This window comes from Amblyraja radiata, chromosome 18 (genome assembly GCF_010909765.2).
Source record: "Amblyraja radiata isolate CabotCenter1 chromosome 18, sAmbRad1.1.pri, whole genome shotgun sequence".
NCBI classification, from domain to species: Eukaryota; Metazoa; Chordata; class Chondrichthyes; order Rajiformes; family Rajidae; genus Amblyraja; species Amblyraja radiata.
Genome location: NC_045973.1, coordinates 46,164,536 through 46,180,794, shown reverse-complemented (window position 1 = coordinate 46,180,794; position 16,259 = coordinate 46,164,536). Strand labels below are relative to the sequence as shown.

Here is a 16,259-nt window from a genome sequence, read left to right as displayed (position 1 = left end):
AAACTCTCTTGTTGGAGCGGGTCATTGCCTGTTACTTTTATTCAGAAATCCTATCACCCATGTCTGAATATAATGCAAGTCTTGCAACATGTAGGGTGTGTTACTTCATTTCCTGAGGTGTTGCTAACATTATGAAATCAGGAAAAATCCCCACTTCTGGCCTGAAGATGGAAGGAAGATTATGGATGAAGATTATAGTTGAAGATGGTTGGACATAGGGCATTGCCTTTAGGAACTCCTGCATCAGTGAAAATAGCCACCTCAACAAACCTCCGCTCTTCCAAACCGGTCACGAATTAAATCAGTGAATCTATATGGGAATTGGACTGTATCACAGTATGGTATGGCAACTGCTCTGTCTCCGACCGGAAAGCACTGCAGAGGGTGGTGAAAATTGCCCAACGCATCACCGGTTCCTCACTCCCCTCCATTGAGTCTGTCCAAAGCAAGCGATGTCTGCGAAGGGCGCTCAGCATCGTCCAGGACTGTTCTCACCCCAACCACAGACTGTTTCCCCTCCTACCATCCGGGAGGCGCTACAGGTCTCTCCGATGCCGGACCAGTAGGTCCAGGAACAGCTTCTTCCCTGCGGCTGTTACATTACTCAACACTGTACCTTGGTGATTGCCAACCACCCCACCCCCCCCCCCGGACACTCCTTCCACCAGGAAAAAACAGGAAATAAATAATTGCACTACCATGACTGTATGCATGTAAATATATTTATTTATTGCTCATATTCTATGTCGCTCTTCTAGGGAGATGCTAACTGCATTTCGTTGTCTCTGTACTGTACACTGCACAATGACAATAACATTTGAATCTGAATCTGAATCTGAATCTGAATCTGATCTGATATTATAGATTTGTCCAAGTGTTAAGGTGATAGCAATTATATCCACAATGCATTTTCTGCATTAAAATTTAACATTGAAAATCTCAAGTAGTAAAATGTGATTTTAATTGACGAATTATGTTCATTAATGTAAATCACATCTTTAATGTAATGTAAATGTGGACATGAGTAATTACCTTTTTCTCTTCTCAGAGATGCAACTTGACTTGCCGAATATTTTTAGCGTTTTTGACAATCGCAATCTGTTTGAAAAATTATGAACAATTAAACCAACACAAAAACTGCAGACAAAAAAATGGCGTCTGTTCTGTTCATTTTGATCTCGTTCAATTTTTGGTAATTTGCAGTCAGATTTGTGTTCTTTAGAAAGCACCTCCAGTGATATAGTGATGATATCTATTAATACTAGGATCAGAATTTCTACATTTAATACATAACAAGAAAGCCAAAGTCCTCTGTGAGGCAACCTACATATTAGTCCATGGCTCTTCATAATTTTTCACATTGTTTCAGTTACATCACCTGAACTTAAAACGTGTAAATTAAATGGTGAACCTTTCATTGGGATGAAAATAAGATACATTTGGATTTCATACAAATACAGTCCAACTAATTTTTTACTTTGTATTCTTGTATATAGTATATAAATACAATATACTTGTATTTTATTCTTGTGTAGTGGCCTGGACGCGGTCAGAAAAAGATTAGACGCCAGGCAGGTTCAAAGGTTCTTTAATGATGGTTGTGAGCATCCACTCACGAGTTCCACCGAAGGGAAAAAACAAACTCCCAGAAAAACCCCTGAGCAGAAACCGGAAGCCTGTGGGCAGTCCCTCGTCCCTGTCCCTCAAGTGCCGAGGGGGATGCCCCAAGGAGTGGCCTAATATCCACACTTGCATGTATCATAGAAATCTGATTGTTACTTTCTCAGCATCCTGCTAACAATTTCTGTTCTTTTATAGAATGCCTGAAAGGAACGGTTGGAACTATTTTGCTGGAGAACCCAGCAGGTGATACTGGGCTGACATACCCTGGACTTCTTCATGAGACGGCCAAAGTATTTGGCCTTCGAAGCAAAAAACTAAGATTGTGCCTTGATGATGCCAAAGCAGAAGGTATGTACAGCTGATGGTTTAGACAGTGCCGGGGGGGAGCTGGGGGATAACAAATCTTGTTTGCGGTTCATTGGACATAGAATGTAGCAAAGTGCAGCACGGGAACAGGCCCTTCAGCCCACAATGTCTCTGCTGAACATGATGCCAAGGTAAACTAATCTCATCTACCTGCCATGATCCATATCTCTCCATTTCCTCATACCCATCTGCCTATCTAAAAGCCTCTTAAATGACACTATCTGCTTCCACCACTGCCCCAGGCAGCGTATTTCAGTCACCTATCACCTTCTGTATAAAACATAAACTTGCCCTGTGCATTTCTTTTACACTTTGCCCCTTTCCCCTTAAAGCTATGCCCTCTACTCACTGATATTTCCACCATGTCCACCCATGCTCCCCTATCTATGCCTCTCATAGTTTTATATACTTTCAGATCTCCCATAACATCCGACATTCCAGAGAACACAAACCAAGTTTATCCATCCTCTACTTATAGCTAATACCCTCTATTTCAGGCAGCATTCTGGTAAACTGCAACCTCTGCAAAGCCTCCACATCATTACTGCACACAATATACCAAGTGCGGCCAAACTGTAGTCCTATAAAGCTGCATCAAGTCTTCCTGAATTTACACTCAATGCCCCTACCAATGAAGACAAGCATAATCAGTATATCTATTTGTGTTGCCATTTTCAGGGAGATAGGGACTTGGACCCCGAGATCATTTTTGTACATAATGCTGTTAAGTGTCTTGACATTAACCGTGTACTTACTTTAAGTGCAATACCTCACACTTGCTTGGATTAAACTCTATCTGTCATTTTTCTGCCCATTTCTGTAGCTGATCTGTATCCTGCAGTCTACTTTGACATTCTTCTTCACAGTCTACAACTCGAGCAATCTTGGTGTCGGCTGCAAACTTACTCACCAATCCATCTATATTTTTGTCCATATCAATTATATAACAAACAGCAGATATCCTACCACAGTTCCCTGCGGAACTCCACTGGTCAGACATCCAACCTAAAGTACGCCCTTCCACCGCAATTCTTCCTCTTCACTTAGTAAGTCAGTTCTGCATCCATACAACCGAGGCACTGAATCTTGAGCATCTTGATCTGGGTCAACCTGCAATGGGGGACTTTATCCATACTAAAATACTAAAAAGCCTTACTAAAATCCATGTAGCCATTCAATATCCATCATCCTACTCTCCTTGATCACCTTTGTCACCTCCTCAAAAATCTTGATCAAGTTAGTAGGACCAGACACGTACAGATCCATGCTGATTATGGATCCACGCAAATTGTGGAAGTGGCGGCGCTGCCTTGCAGCTGCGGCTCGCCTGCAGTCCGTTTGTCTTTTCTGTTTTTTGTTTTCTCTTGTCCCGTTTTTACAGTTTATTTTGGTTTATTTAGTTGTGTATGTGTGGAGGGGTGGGTGTAACATGCTTTTTGACTCTTCCTTCGGGGGGGGGGGGTGCGACCTTTCCTGCCGTATCCTCCGTGTCCGTCTGCGCTGAGGCCTATCGCGGAGCTGGCGGCCTCCAACTGCGACCGACCTCGAGGCTGCGGAGGCAGAGCCAGGACTTACCAACGCGAGGCTGGCCGACTTCGGGGCTGTGGTAGCGGGGCGACCCAACTTCCGACCCGACTTTGGAGCCTCGGAGGCTCGGCCGCGGGCCAGTGGACGACATCATCGGGAGCTCGAGTTCTGTTTTACGGAGCTCCCGCAACTACAGCTGCGTCCGCTGGACTGGAGGACGGCAGCTTCGGCAGCTTCGACCGCCCCAGGCCGCGGAGTTTGAACCGGCCCGTTTGCGGAGCACGGATTCAGCCGCAGGACTTACCTACGATCACCCAGCGGGGCCACAACATCGGAGGCTTGGATTGCCTCAGCGCAGAGGGAGAGCAAGGAGGGAAGAGACAATGACTTTGGGACTTTAAACTGTGTTGAGTGTTTGTTATTTATTCTATGTTATGACTGCAGGCTAAACCATTTCGTTGCACTGAATAGTGCAATGACAATAAATTGAATCAAATCAAATCAAATTATTCCTAATTAGCACATTTGCTTCCAAATGGGAATTAATCCTATCGTGACCTACCTTCTCCAATAGCTTCTTCACTACTGACAAGAGGCTCACTGGCCTAAGATTCCTGGATTCTGTCTACTTCCTTTCTTAAACAAAGGAACAACATTGGCTACTCTCCATCCTCTAGGTCCTCACCTGTGGCCATAGAAGATGGAAAGATCGTCACCAAGGGTCTGCAATGTCCTCTCTTGCCTCTCTTAATTACCTGATCTCACTGTCTACTGTCTCACATTGCTATTGAGGGAGTGCAGCGTAGGTTTACAAGGTTAATTCCCGGGATGGCGGGCATGACATATGCTGAGAGAATGGAGCAGCTGGGCTTGTACACTCTGGAATTTAGAAGGATGAGAGGATATCTCATTGAAACATATAAGATTGTTACGGGTTTGGACATGCTAGAGGCAGGAAACATGTTCCCGATGTTGGGGGAATCCAGAACCAGGGGCCACAGTTTAAGAATAAGGAGTAAGTCATTTAGAACGAAGACGAGGAAACACTTTTTCTCACAGAGAGTGGTGAGTCTGTGGAATTCTCTGCCTCAGAGGGCGGTGGAGGCAGGTTCTCTGGATACTTTCAAGAGAGAGTTAGATAGGGCTCTTAAAAATAGCGGAGTCAGGGGATATGGGGAGAAGGCGGGAACGGGGTACTGATTGGGGATGATCTGCCATGATCACATTGAATGGCGGTGCTGGCTCGAAGGACCGAATGGCCTACTCCTGCACCTATTGTCTATTGTCTATTGTCCTCCGTCTATTGTCCTCCATGTTCTTGGTGAATACAGATGCAAAGTACTCGTATAGTATTTTGCCTGCATCCTCTGCCTCCAAGCACAAATTCCCTCCTTTATCCTTGAGCCTTCCCATCTTCTCCCTGGTTACCCTCTTGTCTTTCATTGTAGCCAGAATAAAGTGATCAATGGGCCTGGATAATCAGATAAGCAACAAGCTGGTCGAGTTTAATTTGAACAAGTGTGAGGTCCAATGTAAGGGGAAAGCACACTGTTAAAGGCAAGATTCTTAACAGCATTAATGAATAGAGGGATCTTGGGATCCAAGACCATAGATAGCTCCATGAAAGTGGCAACGTAAGTATAGAGTCATATCATAGAGTGATACAGTGTGGAAATAGGCCCTTCGGCCCAATTTGCCCACCCACACCAGCCAACAATGTCCCAGCTACACTAGTCCCATTTGCCTGCGCTTGGTTGTGGGTGGAGGGGCGTGTGGGCGGGGGGGTTGTGGGTGGAGAGGTGTGTGTGGGCGGGGGGATGGGGGGGAAGAGAGCTGGGAGAAAAAACTGGGGAAGAGCCATGGGGAGAGGGGGGTATCACAGGAGAGGGTGGCGGCAGCCAGAGATGGGGATCAGAGGAAAAGGGGCTAGAGCTGGCATTGCGATGGGGACTCACTGCGGGCACTGGTCACTAGTCGTTCTCCCCTGCTGGGATCAGAATCTCTGCTTTCCGTTTGGCGACATCTCCTGGGCTGGGCTGAGCCGCTTCCGATCCCTCCGAAAATTGTGTCCGGGTGGAGTCCTCTGCCGGCCACCCTCAACTCCAGTAAATACGCGATGGCGCAGGGAGTGGCGGAGTGACAGGAGAAGGGACAAATCCGCGCGGCACTGACTGGCAGGAGAGGTGATCGACCTGCGCAAGCGCGGTTTTTAAGATTTTTATATCTTGCTAACTTTTACAATAAGCTACCGATCATAACGAAAGTGGATGTTTTCAAGAGAGCTAGATAGGGAGAAGGCAGGAACGGGGTACTGATTGTGGATGATCAGTCATGATCACATTGGATGGCGGTGTGGCTTGAAGGGCCGAATGGGCTACTCCTGCACCTATTGTCTATTGTCTATTGAAACCTGATGCACTCGCAGCACGGGAGAACGGCGAGTGAGCTGGCGAAAAATCGTAGCGCTATCGCGTACCGTTTTTGTGCAAGTAGAAAAACCGCGCAAACCGAAAGATAACGAGATCAGAGTTTTAGTTATGTATAGATAGATAGAAGATAGATATTTAAACTGGCTGCCTTATTCTGCTTGAAGCTTCATGTCAGTGGATAAACATTCATGCACAGATAAGTTTATTATTGTCATGTGTACTGAGGTGTACTTTGTACTGAGGTACAGTGAAACGTTTCATTTCACATGCAATCCATACAGATCAGACATACCATACATAAATACAGCCAGGTCAAACTCAAATACAATGGATAAACCAAAGACGAAGATACAGGGTGCCAAATTTATTTCTATGCATACAGGTAGAAGAATAGAACAATTGTATAGGATGGCAGTAGATCCTTATCTAGGAAGAGCACACAAAAAGTCGCCACGCACCAGCGCCATCTGCACTTAATAGTGTAGTGATATTGAAAATAAAGTGCCATCTGTGGGGAGAGAAATAATAGCATTGACATTTCTGGTGGATTGTTTTTTATTAGAAGAGAAAAACTTAAACATGTTTTAAGTTTCAAAAAGGGAAAAGGAACATCTGTGGAGACCAAAGGAGAATAAATGATGCAAGTGATGGTGACAGAGAATGGTGAAGGCTTGGAGAGTGGGTAAATGTTTTAGTGTACAAGCTACAGCTAATGGGCTGCATTCGGTTCCAACAAAGTGGTGGCTGCTGCATTGGGGAAAACAAATGAAGATCGGTTAATCATTTTGACAGAATTGTCTCCTTTTAGTTTACATGGATAACCTTGAACTTCCAGTTGCTTGTTCCTTTAACCATCCGTCCTACTCTGACCCCCCCCCCCCCTGCCATTGGACTCCTAGTGTTGTAATGAAGTCCAGTTTAAGCTTCAGGAATATCTTCATTGCAGCTGAGATTATGCATCAATGAATTGCCAGAATAGGCTGTTTCTGTTGCAAGGTCACATATCTATAAGGTCAACTCATTTTTTCTCTCCACAGACAATGCCTTGCCTTCCATGTATTTCCAGAATTGCCTATTATATCCAGTTTCTAGCAACTGCTGTGTTTTATATCTGACCCTTTTTATGAGTTTGTTCCCTCGTTTCTCATTTGTCATTGGTCTTGTCTGCATGAATCTCCTACATACAGATCAGCTGTAATCAACAAATCATCTGCATTCTCTCTCAGACGGTCTTTCCATCATTTGTGTTAGACTATTTCGATCTCCAGCCTATCATAGACTTCCCCTTGTTCTCTTCACCCATCCCCTTCCCTGCAATTTAAATCATATTTTGATTTCAAACTTTTTAGAATTCTGATGGTCATGGGCCAGAAATGTTACCTCTGTTCTGCTTTCCATAAATGCTGCCTGAATTGTTAAGCAATTGCAGCATTTTTATTGAGGAAAAGCTGCAATTAAACAGGATCAAACCTAAGCAGGGAATTGGGAGGGCCAAAAGAAACTGAAATATCATAAGTAAGTCGGGTTAAAGAAAACCCCCAAAATGTTTATAGATACATTATAACCAAGAGGGTAATTAGTGAGATGGTGAGACCACTGAAGGATAAAGGAAGGAATTTATATTTGGAGTCAGAATGTAGGAAAACTACTAAATTAGTACTGGAATTGGTATAATCAAGGAGAGGACATGGAGGATAATAGGGTACATTAATATGCTAGGGCATTTTGAGATTATGAAAGAGGTGTAGTTGTGTCCCTTGATGTGGATAGGTCATCAGGGCATGATGGGACCCATCCCAGGCTATTAAGAGAGGCAAGAGAAGAGATTGCTGGGGCTTCGGTATCTTCACTAGACACTGGAAAGTAGCCAATGTTGTTCCTTTGTTTCAGAATGAAAATAAAGGTAATCCACGAAATTATACGCTGCACGCTGATAAGCGTCACATCAGTGTTAGTGAAGCTAATCGGGAGGATATAGTGAGAATGGGCTATGTCCAATCAGCATGGTTTTGTGTGGGACAGATCATGTCTAGCAAACTAAACTGAGATATTTGAGGAAGCAACAAAGATGATTGATGTCTACATGGACTTCAGTAAGACACTTGACCCCAATGCATGGGATCCATGCTGATCTGATAGTTTGGATTCAAAATTGTCTTACATTTGACCTACCAACAGTCTTGGGAGGTCAAATGTAAGGGTCAAGTATAAAGTTAATGGCAGGATCTTCAACGGCATTAATTTACAGAGGGGTGGTGGTGGAAGCAGATATGATCAAAAGTAAGGGGGGGGGGGGGGGAGGTGAGCGGAATATGGATCATTTGCAAATAGAAGGGGTTAATTTAGTTTGACATCATGTTCAGCACAAACATTGTGGGCCAAAAAGCCCATTATTTTGCTGCATTATTCTATGTCCCAGGTTCTTGAATGCAAATTTAATTGTGTGGATAACTGACCACGTTATGATGATTGAAATAGTAGCTACTTTTGTCAATAATGTAAAAGGCACAAAATATTTTCCAAATCATCAGTTAGGAAACTTTAAAAGAGAAACACTTCACTACTTTCAATTACCTTTAATACTTACCAAATAACAAATACCTATTATAGAGCGTCATGCTGAACGTGAGAGCATACTGTAAATTGTAATTATTTTTTTAAATTGTCATGATCTAAGAGTATAATTTAAACAAAATATCATATGCATTGGAATGTTTACTAATTCAGATCTATTAAGATAATTACAAGTATCTCAAGGAACCCATGCTGTTAAGGTTGAGTGATTTGTTAGTCACTCTACTGGCCGTGTTCATTTACATTAAAGCAGTGAGTTTCCGTCAGCTTAGATTTCTTAAAATATTTGAAGATCTGCACAGTTTTCAGTGCTGATGTGACTCTACTGCAGACATTAAATCTTTTTACCTCTGTATCTGCAAGTTACATTCATTGTTTGTTGCTTGTAACTGCCCTGAATAAAACTTCCTTCGGTTTAAAATGAACATTTTACAATCTGAGTCCAGCCACTAAACTGGATTTGTGGGTGAAATAGATGTGTTAATGATCTAGCATTTGGTATTTGGGGCGGCATAGTGGCGCAGTGGTAGAACTGCTGCCTTACAACGCCAGAGACCCGGGGTTGATGCTGACTACGGGTGCTGTCTGTAAGGAGTTTGTACGTTCTTCCCATGATTGCATGGGTTTTCTCCGGGTGCTCCGGTTTCCTCCCAAACTCTAAAGATGTATTTTTATAGGTTAATTGGCTTTGGTAAAATTGTAATTGTCTCTTGTGTGGGTGTAGGATAGTGTTAGTGTGCGGGGATTGCTGGTGGGCGTGGACTCGGTGGGTCGAAGGGCCTGTTTCTCTAAATTAAACTGAACTAAAATTTGCAACATCTCAACTTGTGTCATCAATTAAAGATGAAAATGTTAAGTCCATTCATGTTTGACTCTTATTCAACAAAATGCAACAAAAAATCTCTGTAATGGTATTTTGTTAAGCTTTCCTATGACTATTGTGTTACTTATGCTAATAATTGCAGTTTTAAAGTAAGTAAAGGTGATGTTTTTTTATTTCTGGTACAACTCTATTTGGGCACCATGTTCTCAATTTGAAATAATCCTTGACCTGTAATGTGCAGATGAAATGTCAGTGCCTTGCAGATAGACCAATGAAATGGGCTACCTACATCTGTGGAGGCTTTTTTAAACTTTAAAATGGGTCAAAGTCTATTGCAGGATCCTCATGAGGGAAGGCACAATTTCAAAAAGAATAGCAATCACATCAAAAGAACATTATTCATTGCACTCACTTTGTTCACTTGGCTTCTCCACAGTTTTTAATGTAGTATGAGTGTCAAGACAGGGTAGAGTGCAGAATTAGCAGTGACAACTTGCGACAAGATAACTATTAGTGATCTACGGTAGAGTCATTTCAGTGAAGCTGAATATGAAAGTCAAAATACAAATTGAATCAGAATGACATTAAGTATGCTTCAATTTGGAAAATGTCTAAAATTTTGATCAGTGAAATTTCGGATGCAATTTGAAAGGCTCCAAAAAAATTGCATACGATCCAATGATGTATATAGAACAGCATTAGTTTCAAAGAAGTAACCTAAATTGTCTATTAAGGTTGAAGTTAACGCAGAGTTATAAATAAACCAACAAAAGACATTTCTACAAAGTTCTACATACATTTCTACAAATAGATTTTATAATTTCTTCAGAGGAGTTCTCTTTTGCAAGTTTATGGTTGATTAAATGACGAATACCTGTTTTTAAAATGGTGGTTGTTATTGAATATTTATAATCATGCAAGGTTTAAATTACAGCAGGAATGGTCAGCAGGTTAGGCAGCACTAACAGAAACATCTAAGTTCAAAAACGTTTTCATCGAATATGTTTGTGCTGCTTACAGGATGTGACTACGGTATCAAATTTTTTGAAACATTGCTTCTACAGTTGAACATTTATAGGGAAGTTATTAATGTGTGTTATTATGTAAATCAAAGAGCTATTCCAGAACATTTCACTAGATGGAGACACAAAAGACTGCAGAAGCTGGAAATTAGATCAACAATCTGCTGGAGGAATTCAACAGATCAAGTAGTGGGGAAAGGTATTGTCAACGTTTTGTGTCGAGACCTTGCAACAGGAGGATGTTTCATCGTCTTCTCATGCAGGTTCTCGACCTGAAATGTCAAAAGTTCCTCCCCCCACTCCTCAGGGATGGTGCTTGACCCACTGTGTTCCTCCAACAGATTATTTGTCATTTCACTGGGTGGTATTAGTTTGCGAAACATTGAATAATACTATGAAATTAGGGTAGTTTGAATTGGAGATGATGGAGTTTCTGGGAAATTAGAATTGGATTGCATTTTATTTAGTTCATCAGTAGTATTTGAGAAGGTTATTTAGAATTGAATCTTTATTCACATTCCATTCAATTTTAACTCGCATGATTCATTGTTTTGGTATAAATTGTATGTAATTCTGGTAGATTATTAAAAAAATTAACCTCAGGTTGGATGTATAACTTTTTATGAGAAAATTACTCATAACCTTTATCTTTCTTCAGGAATTACAAATGACTCTTCTTTGAAGTTGTTGAACACGAAGAGCATTTACGTTCATGTTTTACCAAGAACAGCTGAATCCTAAGATCTGAACAGATATGTTAGCTTTCATCACTGCATTGCAGCCACCTTCTGGGGTTAATGGAATATTTATATCTGGATTTAATTTTTTTTAATTGTTTACAGTATTGCTTCACAGAACATCATTGCACTTAACATAACTGTTTCATAAACTTATTGAACACATATTTCATTAGTTTTGGTTGGCTTAATTTAGGACTGATTTTCATTTTGATCCCAGTTCATACGAATCTGTGGTCAGGCACAATACTTTGGGAGAAGTGCGAATAGGGAATATATAATAAAATGGAACTGCAGATGCTGGTTTCTACCAAAAATAAACACAAAATGCTGGAGTAACTCAGTGGATCAGGCAGCAGATCTGGAGAAAATGGAAAGGTGATTTCTGCTTGGGACCCTTGCACCTAAGGTTGAACCCGGTCAGCAACTCCAGCATTTTTTGTCTGTCTTTTTCGAATAAGAAATGTCTCAATCATTCTTCAGAGTTTCTAATTTCCACAATACTTTGGTATTTAAGGTGTTGGGTAATAACCAGTCACATTTCCAGAGAGAGGAAAAGAAGGGAGTTATTTCTGGGCTATTGTTGCATCCAATTTCTGATTTTACTAGCACTCTTGATGGTTTATGAAGGACAAAATAGAGAGACTGAATTCTCATCAATGCGAATATCCAATATATGAGATAAAATATTACAAGAATATTATAACTCTGAAGTAAGTGCTTGACAATCTTTCTCACTGTTGCTGTTATCCCTGATGTGTTGCAATCTATTGCAATTAAGGAAAAGCACAATTTTTCCAAGATTTCCTAAACACATATTTATATTGTGTGGAAACATAACTACAGATGCATGGTTAACACAAAAGTGCAGGAGTATCGCAGCAGGTCAGGCAGCATCTCTGGAGAACATGGATAGGTGACGTTTCAGGTCAGGACCCTTCAGACTCATTTATGTTGTGACTGTTATAGATTATACCCTTAAGCAATTCTGATTTATTAATTCATTAGTTTGTTTGTTATTCCATTCATAACACAATTTGCTTAACAGTACTGTCTTCATCCCTGTTTTCATTAGTTCAATCGAAAATCTTTTACCAATGATAGCATCAGTTTATTTGTGACACTGTAAAAATAAAAGGTCATTGAATTTTCTCAATTTCAGTGGCACAAGAAGTATTGTGGTTTAGATTCTTTGACTAGTTACTAGTTTTGCAAGAAAAACACTGGGTAACTGTGCGAACAGTCTTCTGTCCTCTACTGTATGTAGTTTGTAAAACACACTGCCAGAATGAAAATATAATTAACTTTAGGCTTTAACATTGGGATGAAAAGCTAATAACCAACAATGTCATTCAATAAGAAATTATCATCTCACAATTCACATGCTGGATTTCTTTGTTTATTCAGTCTCAATTTAGATTCATATTGTATTAACCCCAGCATGCTTTGACTTACGAATTTTAATATAACACCTCTAGAAACAACTTTACACCCATGTACTTCCAAAAGGCTTTGTCGAGATGAAAATGGTGCATGATGTATTTCAATAATTTCCAAAGAGCCATTGCAACAAAAAATGTCTGACTATATTCCACCATGAAACTACGCAATGCAATTTCTCACAAATGACCAAGAAAAGTATTGGGTACTAAAAATATGCAGCTGACACATTACATTTAGGAAATTCTTTTTTGTTTTTTTATGCGGTTCCACATGTGCCTAGGAATGTTCATTAAAGGATTTGTAAAAATCTCATGGGTCTGTAATAAATATGTTATTGCTAATAGTACAATATGAATGCAATTGATTGTGAGCTCTCAATTTACTCTGAAAAATCAAGCTGAAATTGTTTGTTTCTTGATACATGGTGTTAATTTTAAATAAAGATTATTATGTTGCAATGTAATGACAGCTTTAATGACTTTGTATGATGCCAGTTTGGTATTATGTAATCGAAAAAAATTGCAACTACCCCAAAATAACCTGACAACGTTAAAAATGTATATTATGAACGGGGTTTTTGCCAAAGCTGTGGTCATTAGATTTCCATGTCCTAAATGTGTAACAATAAATCAAAGGAATGTAATAGGAAAGTTAGCAACATCCCTAATCCAGATAGGTCCTCCAATTCAAATGGGTTGCTTATGTAAGAGATATAAGACAAATTACTTAATTATGGTTCAGAATCTTCCAAACCTCCCAATTTTGTTTTCAAAGTAAGAGGCGAACCTATTTTATTTATTTGGAACAGCCACATGGATAGACTAACAAAGGAAAGTCAGCATTGATTTCTTTAAAAAAAAGTATATGTGACCAACTTGAGAGTTTTCCGAAGTTAACATATGTTATTTGTTAAATGTACAGAGAGAAAAAATTGCGTATGTGTACGTGAGCGAGCAAAGGTTTGAGTAAGCATTAAATAAAGGTGCTGGATTTGGGTATTTAATATCATTGAAGCCAATGGGATACGATGATAATTGCAGAAGGAAAATGTAGTTTCTGGCTGTTATTTTGTGGCTGATGGATGGTACATAACTGAGTTCCTCAGGGTTTGGTATGTTCTTTTGATATATATAAATGACTGTATTTGAGATGCAAGGCATAATTTTGAAGTTAAAAGATTATAGAAACAATAAGGACATAACAAGACAAAATAGAAGAGCAAGGCTCTTCACCCCACAAGCTTGCCACGCCATTCACCGTCACTATGGCTGATCTTTCCCAATCTCATCTCTTCTGTGCCAATTCCTCAAACCACTTAATTAGCCTGATCTTTAAAAATTGTATCCACTTTCCCTATAATGAAATACACCTCGGATGTAAATGACTTGCCCAATCTTGCCCAAATCTTCCCCCATTTCATAGGTGGAAATAGCTCAACATCTACCCAATTATGCCCCCTTAGGATCGTGCAAGTTTCTCAAAGATCATCCCTCATTTTTCTAAACTCCAAAGAATATAGATCAATTTTCTTTGCTGCTTATATCGATCAATCCTTTCAACCCAGGATTTAGCTCAGTGTATCTCTTTTAGGCTGCATCCAATGCCAATATAGCCAAACATAAATAAAGGTACCAACGATGTGCACAGTACTCCAGGCGTGGCCTCACCTGCACCCTGTATAATCGCAACAATACTTATCTAGTGTTAAACTCCAAGTCTCTTGCAATAAAGGGCAATATGTCACTTACCTTCCTAACGACTTTCTGCACCTGATCGAGAATCTTTTGCAGGTAAACCAACAGATTCCTCTGTACTTTGCTTAATTACATTCTCCATTTCTTCAACACGGTGGAGGACATTGTTTATATGGACTTTCGCAAAGTCAGATGGTCGACTAGTTCAGAAGGTTAATCACATGGGATCCAGGGTGAGTTAGTACATTGGATTCAAAATTGGCTTGATGGAAAGCGTTAGAGGGTAGCAATGGAGGGTTGTTTTTCAGATTGGAGGTCTGTGACCAGAGGCATGCTCAAAGAATTAATATTAGATTTATATAAATAATTTGGACAAAAATGTTTTGTTTCTTGTCACAGGTACAGTGAAAAGCTTCTTTTTTGCATGCTAACCAGCCAGCAGAAAGATTACAATCGAGCCGTCCACAGTGTACAGACACATGATAAAGGGAATAATGTTTAGTGCAAGATAAAGACCAGTAAAGTGCGATTAAAGAGAGTCCCAAGGCCTCCTATAAGGTAGATAGTAGCTCAGGACTGCTCTCTAGTTATTGATAGGATGGTTCAGTTGCATGATAACGTACGATACATTATGATAGAACTTTATTTATCCCAGGACGGAAATTGATCTGGCAACAGTCGTAAAACACAAAATACATGAAGCATAATGTTGATGTGACGAATGGAAAGGGTTGGGGATGTGCAAAGATTGGGGGGGGGGGGGGGGTCAGTCTACCCCACGACAGAAGGGGGAGGAGTTGTACAGTTTGATAGCCACAGGGAAGAAGGATCTATGGCGTTCTGTCCTGCATCTTTGTGGATCCAGTCTGGTGCTGAAGGTACTCCTCAGATTGACCAGTGTGTCATGGAAGGGGTGAGCTGTATTGTCCAAGATGCTCCACAGTTTGAGGAGCATCCTCCCCTCCAAGACCAGGTCCCATGAATCCAACTCCACCCCCAGGACGGAGCCAGCCTTCCTGATGAGTTTGTTGATCCTACTGGCGTCCGCGGCCTTCTCTCTGCTGCCCCAGGCACACGGCAGCGTCGAAGATAGCACTGGCTACCACCGATTGGTAGAACATCTGCAGCATCTTACGGCAGACGTTGAAGGAGCGGAGCCTTCTCAACAAGTACAGCCTGTTCTGTCCCTTCTTGTACAGGACCTCAGCGTTCCTGGACCAGGTAAACTCCAAGGTATTTGTACTCTCTGGTAAGCTGCCCTTCCATACCATTGATGGAGACCGGACAGGGGTGTTCCCCTCCTCCTAACTCCTTAGTCTTGTCGGTGTTGAACTGCAGGTCCTTCAGCCCACACCAATCAACAAAGTCATTGACTACACCTCTGTATTCACCTTCCCTCCCCTCACCAATGCAGCCCATAATTGCAGAGTCATTTGAAAACTTCTGCAGGTGACAGGAGTCTGAGTTGTATCTGAAGTCCGAGGTGTAGATGATGAACAGGAAGGGAGAGAGGACGGTCCCGTGGGGCCCCTGTGTTGCTCACTACCATGTCTGAAACACAGTTCTGTAGCCTGACATGTTGTGGTTGCCCAGTCAGGTAGTTGGTGATCCAGGACACCATTGGAGCATCCACCCGCATCTTTGACAGTTTGTTCCCTAGCAGTGCAGGCTGGAAGGTATTAAAAGCAAATGTTTTAGAAGACAAAAAACATGACTCACAATGCTTCGTGGCTTATTGAGGTGAGCATAGGAACAATGGATCAGGTGGATGATGGCGTCCTCAACCCCCATCTTTGTTTGGTAAGTGAACTGCAGGGGGTCCAGGTAGGGTTTAACCAGGGGTCGCAGGTGAGTGAGCACCAGCCTCTCCAGGGACTTCAGGATGTGTGAAGTCAGTGCCACCGTCTGTAGTCATTGGAGAAGCTTGGGCTGTAGGTGGCATGATAAGTAAGCTAAATTGGTGGTTAGTGGACAGTGAAGAAGGTTCTTTAAGGTTGCATCAGGATCTAGATCAACTGGGA

The 16,259-nt window shown here is 41.3% G+C and overlaps 1 protein-coding gene across 1 annotated transcript in view; it reads left to right on the top strand.

Annotated features, from left to right (window-relative positions):
* The window catches only part of iars1 (isoleucyl-tRNA synthetase 1), a 168,415-nt gene extending 155,416 nt beyond the window's left edge, over positions 1-12,999 (top strand). The window contains exons 33-34 of the mRNA XM_033037262.1: positions 1,819-1,971; positions 11,023-12,999. Of these exons, the coding sequence (XP_032893153.1) occupies positions 1,819-1,971; positions 11,023-11,105 (236 nt within the window). The 3' untranslated portion in view covers positions 11,106-12,999. The remainder of the gene's footprint in view (positions 1-1,818; positions 1,972-11,022) is intronic.
* Positions 13,000-16,259: the final 3,260 nt, after the last annotated feature.